Below are 14,497 nucleotides of genomic sequence, written 5' to 3'. Positions count from 1 at the left end.
AGCTCCCATCTAGCTGTAGGGCACATGCAAATTTTATCCCACAATTGCAATATTGCAATAAAAAACAAAAACAAGAAATATATTATGGCCTGTACTGTAATCCATGGAAATTTTGACAAGGAAACGACATTAAAACATCAATTTTGGCTTATAATGTACCATTTTGGGCATTGTATTTAACAATATTGGGACACTTGTTGTTTTTCCATGTAACATTTGTACAATATGAATAACATAAACAGAGGGCTAGGCCTGTCATGTTAAATACTATATCGACTTATTGTTCAATACATAACAGATGGAACATTAACTTTTGGGGGGACAATATTTATCGTGGTACTTTCTCCTCACACTGGTGAGAAAAGTTTGGTTATTTTTCTCTACTGATGAGATTTGAGCTGTAGAGTGTTGAATTAAGAACTTCTATGACTCATTATAGACACAAACAAACTACTTAAGTGTTGCATTCTGTTATTCATTTATTGCAGTTTGTGTTTTTATCAATATTGTACACTTTGAATACTTTTTGGGGACAGATTCTTAAAACTAATTTATTGAAATCGGTATCAGAACTCAAAAAGCCAGATTGGCCTAGACTAGACCAGAAGTAAAGTAAATCAGACTAGAACTAAACCAGCACTATTAGTGATTCCAGATGGTTATTAGTCCACAAGTTCAAGTTAAAATGTGTATAAGGTTTTTGTTCATATCATGTGCAAATAAGCTTTTGAACATAAATTACATGATATTTATAATTAGACTAGTAAAAATAAATTAAAATTGTATTTTTGTTAAATTATCATTATTTAGTTTTATTTTTTATTTTTTTGCACATATAGTAAATTGTAAATGATCTCTGCATTTGGAATGGAATTTTCAGTGTTGTTGACATAGGTAGAAGTATTGTTTTAAAACTCTACTTCCTGTATTTTTGTACTTTACTTCTCAACGTTTTTTCCCCACAAACTGCCACTTAACTGATGTAAAATTGTGATATTTACCACAAGTGCTATCCCACCAAACCAAGTCAGAATTAGAAAAATATGAAAACCTGTCATACACACTTTAACAGCTGTAGCATTCTTCTCTTGTTGTCCCCTGCCCCTGGACTAAATCTAAAAGTAGACCATTGGGGAAACTCCCAGTATAACCCCGGGCAGTGTATTCAAGTATGCAAATTGCCTTGTTCACTAGTAGCTTGTCATCAAATTACACTCACTTACGTTACCAAATCAATAACTGCTTTGTCTGTTAATGCACTGGAAAAAAGTATACCTAATCTGTACTACATAAACAAAACCGGTCTGTATAATAATGAATGAAGTACTGTAGTGATTGCCCATTCAAACTTTTGGCTTTGAATATTTCAAGCATCCTGTTGCCTTAGTGATGTATAATCTCTTGGTCCTAACACAATTACCTAATGCGGGGTAATCCTGCTCCTCAAGTCCTGTGTTTTCCTACAGCAAGAAGACACTGAATGCATCGCTGGGGTCCAGTTACAAGAGAAAGGGTCTTCTTACAAAATCCAGTAATCGAAATTGTGGGGCATTAGCATAATGGATTTTAATTGAGCTAAAAAATGGTAGAATTATTTATAAAGGCTCTTGGTATACTTACTGTCTGGGATATTTTGGGAGGAAACAAATCCTTGGTTTAGGAACTGTTAAGAGCAGGAGCAGATAAAGGTTTGGTAGTATCTTAGTAGTATAAGTAGTAAGTTGCTTAGTTGTAGTAAATCTTGCTGTCTAGACTACTTTAACTTAACCTGGCTCACGCCAGATTGATATGTGTAGCACTCTGAATTAAGCTCTATACATGATCAACCTGGGATGACTCTTGCTGAAAGCGACCGGAAAATGTGGAACATCATGACGCATATTTGAATCTGATTGGTTGAAGCGTCATGACAGCGGAACAACCTGAAAAATGTAACTTTGATTAAATCCAGTTGACATCATCTCTGTTCAAAAATGCACAAAGTTCTGACCTTTTGCACATTTTTCACAAACTAAATAGTCTGTATTTTCACTAAAACAGACTGAAGTGCGTCTATTGGCATTGCCATGTTTGTTTCTGTTCACTTGGGTGCTTGGTCTTTGGCTTCGACTGTGATTGGTCCGATTAACACTACAGTGGGAGTCTCTCAAAATGGATTCTCATGACTTTGTGAACTCACAAATAGCGCGAGAATCCATCTAGCTGTGCAAGGTTAACTTTAACTATAATGTGAGTAATATTAGAGATGCAATTTTTCCTTCTTCCATATTGGATATAGGCTGTTCTCACACAAAATGGCACTAAACCAGGACTAAACCAGGACTAAACCAGGTCTAGCATGAAGAAATGTTTCAGAATGACCCTCACTCTGATGCTGAACTATGACAGACAGACCCAATAATGTCTCTGATTTTATACAATGCACCAAATGGATTTCTAGCATCTAATATTCATTATAATTTAGAGATTGTGATTGTGAAATGGTTGTGAAGAACTTTAGCATGCTAATGGTGCACTTTATAATTAGATGCAGATAGCACATAGGGGTCTCATTTTGACCCTCAGAGCTGCTTTTTAAATACAGTACTGGGACAAAACAAATTTTACTTAATTACATGATAAAAAAGAAAATGGGTACAGTGCCTTCTTTTCTCATACACTGTTTTCCATAACAGTACAGTATTAGGTGGCTCATTCATTATGCCTGTACCCTGCAGCAGTGTTTGTACTAGCTCCGTTCAAATCCTTATGTATCATACTTAAAACCAAAGTTCATGTTTCAATTGCTAATAGAATGAATAACGTGTCAACCTATTTTAATGCATGCAAAGGTTCAGGTCAAAATGATTAACCCCTCCTAAATTAATATTCTCCTCCAAAAATATCTTATGTTTTTATCCAGAGATAGTGATAGAAGAAAGACGTCCATATTTTAATTGTCCTGGTTTAGTCCTGGATAAGTCTTCCATCACAACCCCTTTTGTCTAAGCGAATTATACCAGAAAACATTTTACAATAAATACATTTAAAATAACAAAACAAGAGCATGCTAGTTGTCATTAGCTTTACTTTGATGACAAAACTATGCTCCGGCCTGTGGAAGCTGTGAAAAGCACTTATAAACACATTGCAGTAAATAATTAGGATGCTTGGAATGCATAAGGTAAGAGAGGAATAACTTTAGACCACTGCACATTACATCTAAAGTATGCATCTAAAACAAGATGCATTGGGATTGGGGAATGATTCAAAAGTATAATAAGACATCATCAATCAATTGTATTTCCAAAGATAGCAAAAACAGTGCAATCCTTGTATTGGAAATAGCTTTAGGGTTGCACTGAATGCCAAAGCAAATATAGCCTTGTAATAAAGGATAACCCCCAGCTGGTCCCAATATCAATACCATAAATTAATAATGCATGAGGTTTACGTAGCTGCAGCTTTAAATGCACTGGGGGACTTAGCGTGCTGTTCGGTTTGTAAGGAACACAGAAAACCCCCCGAAATGTTAGAAAAAAGACGAGTCATGTTGTAACAGTATCTTAGAGCGGTGCAGAGCAGCGCCTGTCTGTCTGATGGACCACTGCTGTATCAAGAGCTTAGCCCGACTCAGCGTTTTTCACCACATAAGCTGTTTAAATGACATCAACATGCTTTCGATATGAGCCAAGAGGATTTATTGCTACCAGAGAACATGTCCCAGTTTACAACGAGTTATCATTTTAAAGGTTTACTACAGATTTGTAAATGGCATACCTCTTTTGTTTTTAGTGATTTTCGTAGTATTAATAAAGCAATGGCCCCAGAACAGTAAAATATATTGTAACACGCTCTTATATCCAAATGCAAATGCAGAATGGACTACATAGACCATGATCCTTTGCTCTTTTCAGTGGAGTGAATATGAATGTAGCAGTAAAGGCTTGTTATAATATTTTGGGAGAAAATATTGTTACCACAATATAATAATAAATATATTATAGTCCCTTAAATATTGTAATAATACTCAAAATTATCAGACTTGAATAATTCTTCTGGTCAAGAACAAAATCTATGAAAATAAAACATAACAAAATCTGGTTTAGGTCTAATATCTTGGTCTTCCACATGATTAAATGCCATAAAAGAGATTTCCTATCTTTTATTTAACAAGCATTTTCATTATAAGCTAATACAGGCTAATAATTCTATTGAGATTGCTTGATCTGATTAGAATAAATCTTAAGATATTAGAAAATCTAAGTTTACTACCATTTTAGTTCCAATTTATTTTATTTTAGCCTTTTTACCCTTTATTTTCAGTAAATTCCAGCTGTTGTTATGGTTTTCTCACCAGTTTGGTCTTCATATGAGCCATGACCTTACTTCTTAGATGAGGCTTATTTGTAGTAAATGTAATATCAGCCTCTAACATATATTTATTTGTATTTAGCCATAGTCCTTGTCGAGTCCTCGGGTTATTCCGATTGCTAAAGCTAACGGTAATAGCAACTATTAAAACACAGTTATTTCTAGTTTTGAATCCCCATCGTTTACCGTATCTATACGAAATAATCAAAAACAGCCGCTGTCGTCTCCTAAAGAAGATTATATTCACAAAAAAACGCGAACACTTTCCATTGTAAACCATTATTTCTAACCGAACAGAACCACCACTCCTCCCCGACTTCCCTCGCTCCGCTTTGCCGCAGAGGTCGCGTCTCTCCCGGGCCTGACATCGCTGCTGTCTCCCCTTCCTGGTTCCCCCCCAACACGCTCACCTCCAGCAGCGGCAGATCCGGGTCCAGATGGGTGAAACTATGCAGAACCACCGGGCTAGGATCCTCGGCTACCTCCAGCTTTACCCCATCCCAAATGCTCCGGACCTTCCACGACGAATCGAACATCTCCACGACCATCCCCGGGACATAGCCGGTGGTCACAGCCCCGAAAGCGGCATTGTGTCGGTGTAATTATGCGGGGGTTTGTTCGGTGTTTTTGTAGTATAGTGTAAGGTTTAGCACTGGTGGAGATGGATCACAGCTGCTGCTACTGCGGGGGAATCATGACTCAGGATCGGGCAGGATTCTCGCTAAACTCCGCCCACGCAAATCAGAGCGTTCAAGGACTACGGAAACTACCACACCGTTATAGCGTGGTAATGTATTCTGCATAATCTAACTCGGGACTAAGCGAGGACTCAACCACGACTCAATCAGGACTAAACCAGGGCAAAGCAAGGAGAAGCACGGTGGAATATTAAAACGATAAACTGGGTTGTGTTGGATCAAAACTGAACGTGCCACCACATAGAACCCTGTTGCTATAATGTAAACAAATATAGGCGTAATCTGATGCAAAGGAAATCTAGATTAATCATCACAACTATCTCAACTGTAGATGTCAGCTCCAGAACAATATTATATTGTACAAATAAAAAGTCCAGCAGTGTTTTAAAGGTGCAGTATGGGATTTTTTTCTGGTGTTTGGTCAGTCACCTTCTTGTCTCCATAAAGATTTAATTGTTTGTTCTGAATGTTCCACAATATGACATTAAACATATGTATCCAGCTGCTCAGTTCCAGTTATGTGGTTGCTTAATGCATTCTAAGTGTAAATGGGGTCACTTCTTCACAGATTGGACTTGTAACTGTCTGGAGGAGTCGCTTATTTGTTAGATGTTGGCTGAGTAGCTAGCTTCATAGCAAGAAGGTACCGGTCTTAATTCCCAGGTCGCCCATACCTTTCTGTGCGGAGTTTGCATGTTATTCCCGTGTCTGGGTCGGTTTTCTCCAGACATTTCTAGTTTCTCCTATCAACCCAAAACATGCACCATAGGTCAAATTCTCCAGCTAAGGCAGTCCTGACCAAGACTAGCAACAAGATCACGGCGACGGCTCCCCAGGCACAACACTGAGGCGCCCACTGCTCGTGACATCCAGGAGCAGTGGGCACAACACACAACACTAACCTGATACCCAGTGGCATTGAGCAGAGGACAAATTTTCCTATGGCGACAATAAAGTGTAACTCAATGGAGACACACAGGTTAGCATAGACTGTCGATATAAATGGACATAGCTAACCTGCTAGCCGCCACGTTCCAAATAGAAAGTGATCATCGACTGACTCCTGTTCACTTTACACTGAAAAATAGTTATCTGCTGCAGTGAGGCTCATCATTTAGGTCTTAGATCTTAAATGTTCATTTTAACACCCTCTACTTGATCCTGGGTTTTAAAATTTCACTATTTTGTCCATAATTCAAGATATGAACATTAATAACAGGCGAATCAGGTGCCTTCTTTCGCCGAGGTCGCTCCCACGAGCGTTAGCAACAGGTTTGATTGACAGCGTTGCTAATCGCCCACCCCCTGCTAAACCAGCGGTGCGGCCGGTTTAGGGTCGTTACCTTCATCAGCCTTGCTCTGGACTGGCTCTTTGGTTGCTATGATACTTGTGGTCAGAATTCCAAATATGGAACTCAGCTCCAAATTTTCTCCTGTAACTGTTAGTTTCGACAAGCTCGATTTGGCTGGAGCTGAATGCTATGGGTGATGTCACACTCACTTCTTTATACAGTCTATGGTTTATTGGAACATTCCAAAATGGGCAAATTGCTTTATTACTTTGCCCTGTATACAGTGATTTATGCATAAAATGCATAAATCACTGTAAATGGTTAATTCTTAAATAAATAGTTAAATAAATTGTTAATTCTTACTTTTCTGATTAGCTTAGGGACTGCACTGCCTAAAATATATAATGATGATCCACTGTGGTGGACTTCATTTGAGTAATAAAGTATTTTTTGCAGTAGACCTGGCTACAAAGAAGCCTACTAAAATCCTTAAACACAATTTATTAGTAGCAGACCTAGTGCAGAATATTAGACTATATACTAAAACACTCTTAAAATCCCAGAATGTTTTGAGACAGTAAAATATCTCCTCTCCAGAGAATAAGGCATCCATCAGTGTCCTTCATTGTCGTCTATGGTCTTTTTCATCAGAAAAAAAGCACAAGCCCCAGTAGAATACTGTCAACTAAACAATGGATCTCTTTAGTGTTAGTAAACAGCATGGCTGCCACTGAAACCACGCTATTAGAACACAATATGTTTTCAATAGAGGACAAATATCGCCTAATATGACAACTACTATGACAGTGTGATTAGGTCTACAATCAAACAGGTCAAAAGCAAAGCAGGGCTATTGTGATGTTGTGATAAAAGAACTTAAAGATTTGGTTATTATTACTTCTTACCCCCTCTACATAACATAAACCTGTAGTGTTTCCTCACAATGCTTCTAGGCTCAGTCATTTAAATGAGGAGCTCTAATAATAGCAGCAGCAGTAACAGGCAGGTCTCTGAAGGCAAAACGGAGAGGAGGAGGTCCCTGAACGCAGCACACTCTTATGTCATGCTCCTGTCTTACTCACTATGGCAGCAGCAGTGCTGAAGAGATGCTACAGGGTGCAAACACTCAACTGTGGAGGGAAAAATAGCAATGAATGTTCTACAGTATGGCATTAAATGTATGTACCTTCAAAAAAAAGCAGGCATCACTTATTACAGTGTTGTTTTTCAAACTTAATTTAGATACTATAGACTTGATAATCCATACTGATTCCTATACCACGATGATAATACAAATCTTTTTCTTTAGACAGTAGAATGTGATTTTCAGCATTAAATGGTAGTACTTTCTTTTATATTCTCATGTGGCCTTATATCTGTGTAATCCCTCAGTGGTCCAGGTAGGTTTCATAGAGGTCCATGGGTGTACACTAGTCTATGTGTCTTATACTTGTTCAGATACAGCTCAAGATCATTCTAAAGCGATTCAGAAAAGGTTAATTTCCATCCTGTGAATGTGACTTTTTTAGTATCAATACCTGCTTAAATGAGTATGTAGTTTCGATACTAGTTTGATTTAATGATTTTCGATACATTTGACAACCCTACTAAATTACCTGTCAGATCTGGGGAGAGGGAACACCAGTCACAATAAGAATGCATGTTTATTAAGGTATTTTTGAGAATAAAAACATGTAATTGAATATATGCAAAATAGATATGTTTAATGTTGTACTGTAGAACATTCCAGGCAAAACAATAACATCTCCACAATCTTCACTACAAAAAGTTACATAGTGTATCTTTCATGATTACAGATATGTTCAACTGCCACGTTAATTTATGATTAATTTGAACATTTTATTGAAATAGTTTGGCAGTATTTTGAGTTCAGTTGAACCAAGTAGCCAATAGTTTTCCCCTTACAAGATACGGTAAGAAAACATTTATTCGTCGCACAATGGGGAATTCTGGGTAATGTGATTGTAATTTGGTCTAAATTTTTTAAATGAATGAAGCTAGAGATCCATTTTGTGCAATTAAGGGTTTAACTGCAGTACGTTTGAGTTCATTTTTTTTAAATCTTGTGCTGCCGCCTACTGGCCAACATTAGGAGTACATCACATTTACTTACAGAGAGATAGTGAATAAATTAATGATGGTACAACACTGAGTTTAGAGTTGCCAAAAAACAGAGGCAAAGAAGAAGACCAAAGAGAACGTTTATAGTTGCAATTAAACTGATGTCAGAAAAATACATTCAAATCTAGCTTCCATAACAGTTTTCTGTATTTCTGTGATTATTTACATTAAAGATTCTCTCTGAAAGTTTCAAAACTATGAATGAACATCTGGAATGAAGTAAAAAAATATAATAATAATAATAATAAAATAGCCCCCTGTTGCTTTGATCACTGCTTTGCACTCTCTTGGCATTTCACTAATGAACCCTGACAAGGCAAGTGTGAAGTGAAACCATTTCAGGAGACTTCATCATGAAGTTCATCGAGAAAAGATTAAAGGTTTGCAGTGCTGTAAATAAAGCAAAGAGTGGCTACTTTGAGCATATGAATACAAAATATATAAACATATTCAGTTATTTAACTTTTTTTGGCTACATAATTCCATAAATCTTGCGATATATATGTGATGTCTTCTGCATTTATAAAATGTAGAAAGTAGTAAACATAAAAAAAAAAAAAAAACAGTGAATGAGAAGGAATGTCCAAACATTGGACTGGTAGTGTATCACAAATAATTAGTCTATGTGTGTTAATTACTTTTAATTATAGAGCTTATTTTTGAATGTATGATATGCAGTAAATCTGCTCTACAAAAAGTCAGGTTGTGTTCAGCCAGTGACTTTGATTGCATAAAGCTGTCCATATACAAGATTATATTTTTGGAGTTTGGAGGTTTTTTTGTCACATATTGAAGTATCATCTCCATAATAACCCCATCTGCTTCTTTCTCACAGAATGTTCTATTTGACTTCTTGGATTAGTCATCGGACATTTACTTCATTCTGTTCACTGATGGAGATTTGAAACAGCGTCCACAGTCAGAAACAGGAAGTGTTGAAAACAGGTGTGCGCACATCTGGAGAATCCCACATGGCCGCCCCTCACTGACCTCTGACACTCACCTCACACAGCTGTAAAATACTGTGGGAAAATACAAGACCAAAAGCAGGAACAAACTGACTTTACAGAACAGAAAAGAAAATGCAATGATTTTTGTTATTAGTCAACAAAATCAGCAATGTTTTTAAGTCCTGACGATAAATTGAGATTTCTTCTATGAATGATTAATCTGACTGGGGTAAAAATGTGACAAATATAGATGCTACAAAATATCTAAAAAAAAAAAAAAAATTATTATAAATCACTAAATGCATATTTCTTGGCCCATTTCTAATAAGACAACTGTGTTTGCAATTAAAAAAAAAAACTATTTTCCAGCATATAAAAACAAAAAATAAAAGAAATATATAATAAATATATTCAAAAGAGGTGAAAATAGTGGATGAAATGTACTCCAAATTAGGCAAATCCACAAATTGAAGAATTGTCCAAGTGTCATCTGAAGGTACTTGCGTACCACCAGTGGTACATATACCATAGCTTGATAAACACTGATCTAGATATCTGATTTATTTACACATTTTGAAGATAAGGCCTTTTACAACAGCACAGTCAACAACAACATTCAAGTATTACAAAATCCTCTGCAGATATTTAACCTTCATTACGTTATCCAGAACATAAAATAAGTAAACCCATTCTAACCTGTCTGGCATGTCTCCTTCTTCCTCTGAAAAAATCCAAGTGGACTCCATTCAGAATCCAGCGGATCCACCACATAATTCACTATTTCATTAATAATCAGAAGTTTGCGTAGAAGCAGTGACCTCAAGTTGAGTCCCCTGGGACTAAAACTGTTCTTGTCCCTGACTGGTCAAAACGGTGATCAATGTGTTTGCTTTGTTGATAAGTCTGTAAAAATTAACCACCACTGGAAAAAACAGTGTGTTACGAAACAGCCATAAGCTTATACCTTGAGATTTGAAATTTAACATTAAATTTAATTTAATTTTTAGATTGACAACAAACACATTTTAAAATAGTTGATAATAGGCCATGACTTAAAATATTCTGTGCTGTGTTTTTGAGTGACAGAGAACCACTATCTTGTTAGCACACATATCCTGCCACTAACTGTTAATATTGAAAGGTCCTTGTCTCTATGGAAATGTTTTTGCATTAGCTGGAATATTCCACTGTATGACATTAATCATATCTATTATTCATTTCTTAAATCACAGCAAATACAGGTGTTATTGTTAAAAATAATAATAATAAACTGAAAACCTGCATTACTTGAGGAGATTATCTGACATTAAAAACGCAGGGCTTTAGTGCAGTCACACTGTTGTAATGGTGCTGTCTGAGTCTGATGGACTCCAGTGGATTTATGTCTGTACAATCTGTACAATCACCCTGACATTTATAAGTCCAGGAGCATTAAAGGCACAACACAGATTTTTACTGTCTTAAAGTGAGACTAAACACTGAATCAGCCTTTTTTGCTGCAAACATGGTGTTGACAGCACTGTCCACTGTTGCTCCTTTTTGACAATTTTAGCACAATAAGTAAATTACCGGTAGTCCAAAGTTTTCTGGTCAAAGTGTGTGCTGCGTCCAGTTGGCCACTACAATGTCAAATGTTATGTGGCATCACGCAGGACGGCCCTAAATAACACCAGGCATTTCTGATTATAAACACCTGGGTACAGGGGCATCCTATTTATTCACTTTAATTATTAACAAGTGCATTTCACAACATTGAGAGGTCAGAGTCACCAACAAGCCTGCATTGTGGTTCGTGATAGATTTGATGTGGTTGTTTAAGTTCAAGTCTGAGTCCATTATTACCCCTAGATAATGTGCAACTTAAACTGTAATTCATATTTCAAATTGAATACACATTTTCGACATTTCAGAACGCTGTTGTGGTTAGCTTATAAGATCATGTTTCTTTGACCCAGATTCTTCTAGGGTCAGACGAGGTCAAACTGGGTCAAAATACACCACAGCATAACTGTTCCATAACTCTCTGACATTTACAAGACAACTGCTTCAGTCTTTTGAAATAATTGTGCTGTAGATGAACTAAAAATAAGAGCAAACATTCTGAAATGCATTCTTGTATTAACAGTTCATATATTAGTCTTCTCTCAAATGTTAAAAGTACTGTACACAATTTATTTCATGCAATCAAAGTATAAATTGTCTGCATCTAATTATAAAGCATTTTTATTGTTTAAGAACCAGGGAGTAAATTTGGTACGCTGTTAGCATGCTAGTGGTTGTTAGCATTACTGTGATGGCTCTGTTCTAGCCTCTGGAAGTTGTGAAAATCTCTTAGAAAACCATCGAGGTGAATAATTTGGATGCAAGGATTTAGGGGTGGGATGAGACAGAATTTTTACAAGACAAGACAAGACACAAGATAGGCTTCACCAGAATGAGATGAGATTTTGACATAATTAACACTAACAAGTCACAATTTTGTTCAACTTAATGTTTATTTCTTTATTGTTCTTGTATATTGCATTGTGAATGTGTTTTTATTTGTTGATAAAGCCAAATTAAGTCATTTTCATCATATGCTTTAATAACTTAAATGCATAATCAGACTTTGTTCAATATTTAAAGTAAGATTTCTGCAATGTAACTATCCACATGCATCACTACTGATTATTACAATATACTCAATATCAAATACATGTGTATTACACTACACATTTTTATTATTCAAATGATTAAACTAAACCTGTATCTGCTCCTGTTCTATGTCGCTCCAGCTGCTCCCCCTCTCCCCCATTGCTGCCTGAGCTATACAGGAGGAGGAGCACCTCTCTCTCCTTCTTTCTTACTTTAAACTAAGTTATGGATGAAGAAGCCTAAATATCTCTTTGTGGAGCTTTTTCAAACAATGTTTGAGTGAAGAAAACACTGCATGCTTTGTGCTGTCTGTAGGAGAATTAGATGCATATATAATTGATTATATTCTGTCGCAAACGTTTTGACCAACTTTTGCATCAATATTGGTGCCATCTCTATGAAACAAAAACTGGGACAGAGTTTAAAGTGTTCTCTTTCAGAATATGTCTCTGTGTTTTTTAGCTACAGCCGCTCAAGACACGCAACTTTTCAGAGACTCGGCGAGGCCTAACCCTTTCATGCCTGTGCCAAATCTTGCAACATCATTTGGCCCATGTGCTCACAGTCTCGTGACAATTTGATCGTGCGAGATCTTGTGGCACAATTCCTACTAGGAATATTGAAAGTGAAGATTAACTTTGGACCACTGCAAACAGTGTAAAAAGAATCACGATAGAGAAACACTGGCTGGGATAGCCACAGATAGTTGTCTCCATGAGGTTCTCACCAAACAATGTCTCTAATTGCATAAAGTTGTCTGTCCCTGATAGTTGTTTGTTTATGTTTCTCATCCAAACTTTATATTGTATATATATTTTATATATATTGTAATATACTGTGTGAAGTAGAAAAGGTTTCCTGGGCAATAAAAAGTATATGAAAAAGTAAGATTTGTAAATCCTGGTTATAATAATCAGTTTTTTCACCCATATAAAATGCACATATTTCCAGAATTCCCATTAGAAAATTGCGTAACAAATGCAATTTAATCTCCGTTTCTATCTTAGTGTTTAAGTGGATGTTGGTTACCTGGTTACGGAAGCTGCCTGTCTGCTCTATTATAATACTGCTAATCCTGCAGTGGGCAAATCGTGCACAATCTTTTTGATTTGGCTTTGCTAGAGACGCATATTCTCTGTTATTTAGCCATTTGTTGCATAGATTTGTGTCATCTACAAAACTTCGCACACATTGCTCTAGTGCTGCAATGCTTGACTATACCTCCGGAAGATTTTGGGTCAAAAACAACCAGCATGATGGGATAAATTGAGCTTTGTTCATCACTTGTGTCCAGTCTGGTCCAATGCAGGTAGGCTGTAGTCTCATGGTCACGTGGGTTTTTATATTTGCTTCATTAGGTTATGCAGCTAAACGCGGTTCCACCTTCCAAAACATCTGTTATGCACATAAATCGACCTGAAGCAAGCAAATACATTTTAATGCAAATTAAGGGTTCCAAATTGGATATTTAGCTTTTACACCTCCTGTTAATAATGCGATACTTCAAAATGTGCATTAAAAACAAGGTGATGGAAAAGCAGCTATAGACTACAACCATCTGGACATACATGCTAATATTATGAGTTTTTGGGAAAGCAGTTGTTGTCATGTACAGGTGGGCGATATAGACAAATATTAATATCTCTATATTTACTTTTTTTTTTTTTTTTTGCAGTAGGGTATCCCGATAAGTCAACAAACAAAGGTTTAAGTATTTAAGTATTAGACAAATAACTGTAAAACTGACCTTATAAGTGCAGAAAAAACACATTATACTAGACCTGTCACAATAACAACTATGCTGTTTATTAAGATTTAAAGAATGCAAGATAATGCCAGTAAACCATTTTTAAATAGACAGTTTCATTAAAAAACCTGAGCTGCAACAAATAAATAGCAGACTTATTCACCCCTCCACAGCTTAAAATACCCCAAATCTCATTTTCAAAGTACTTACGATAAATATTGAGGCCCAAAATATATTGCTCCAGCTTTCATATATTAAGCGATAAGTTGATTATTAGTAATTATCGTGACAGTCCTAAATTATACCCTTATTTAGAGTTCTTTTCCATAATAATTTTTATTCAGCTTTTTGCAGAATTGTGTATTATAAACAAAATAAACTTGATATTCAAATTTTACATATCATTAAAACAACATTCATACTTCTATATATTTGTTTGCTAACCTCTATTGTCATGTAATTTCCTTCTCCTGGAGTTGGGTTTTATTGTTGTTTGGGCGTTATCTGTATAATGCTGATAATGAGCAGTGGTTCTCCTGAGACTTAAGGCAAGACTTAGCATGTTCACAAGGAAACTCGAGAGAGAGACGCAACAGGTACACTGGCAATTCAGATTTACTACAGAGACGCAGCATTATGGAAAACACAATAAAGGCAAACTATGTAACTTTTCTGGTGGAG

General features: G+C 36.3%; 1 protein-coding gene across 3 annotated transcripts in view; it reads right to left on the bottom strand.

The window, feature by feature from the left end:
- LOC117375948 (ral guanine nucleotide dissociation stimulator-like) overlaps positions 1 to 14,497 on the bottom strand; it is a 44,085-nt gene that overhangs the window by 26,844 nt on the left and 2,744 nt on the right. For 2 of the 3 annotated variants that reach the window (XM_033972334.2, XM_055224117.1), the window contains exon 1: positions 4,764 to 4,960. The exons of the other annotated variant lie outside the window; for it this stretch is intronic. In XM_033972334.2, the coding sequence (XP_033828225.1) occupies positions 4,764 to 4,901 (138 nt within the window). In that variant the 5' untranslated portion in view covers positions 4,902 to 4,960. Of the gene's footprint in view, positions 1 to 4,763; positions 4,961 to 14,497 lie in introns of those variants that run through there. 3 annotated transcript variants of the gene reach the window in all.

Source organism: Periophthalmus magnuspinnatus, chromosome 9 (genome assembly GCF_009829125.3).
Source record: "Periophthalmus magnuspinnatus isolate fPerMag1 chromosome 9, fPerMag1.2.pri, whole genome shotgun sequence".
NCBI lineage: Eukaryota > Metazoa > Chordata > Actinopteri > Gobiiformes > Gobiidae > Periophthalmus > Periophthalmus magnuspinnatus.
Note: the sequence above shows the minus strand (reverse complement) of the source record. Positions and strands in the feature narration are given on the sequence as shown.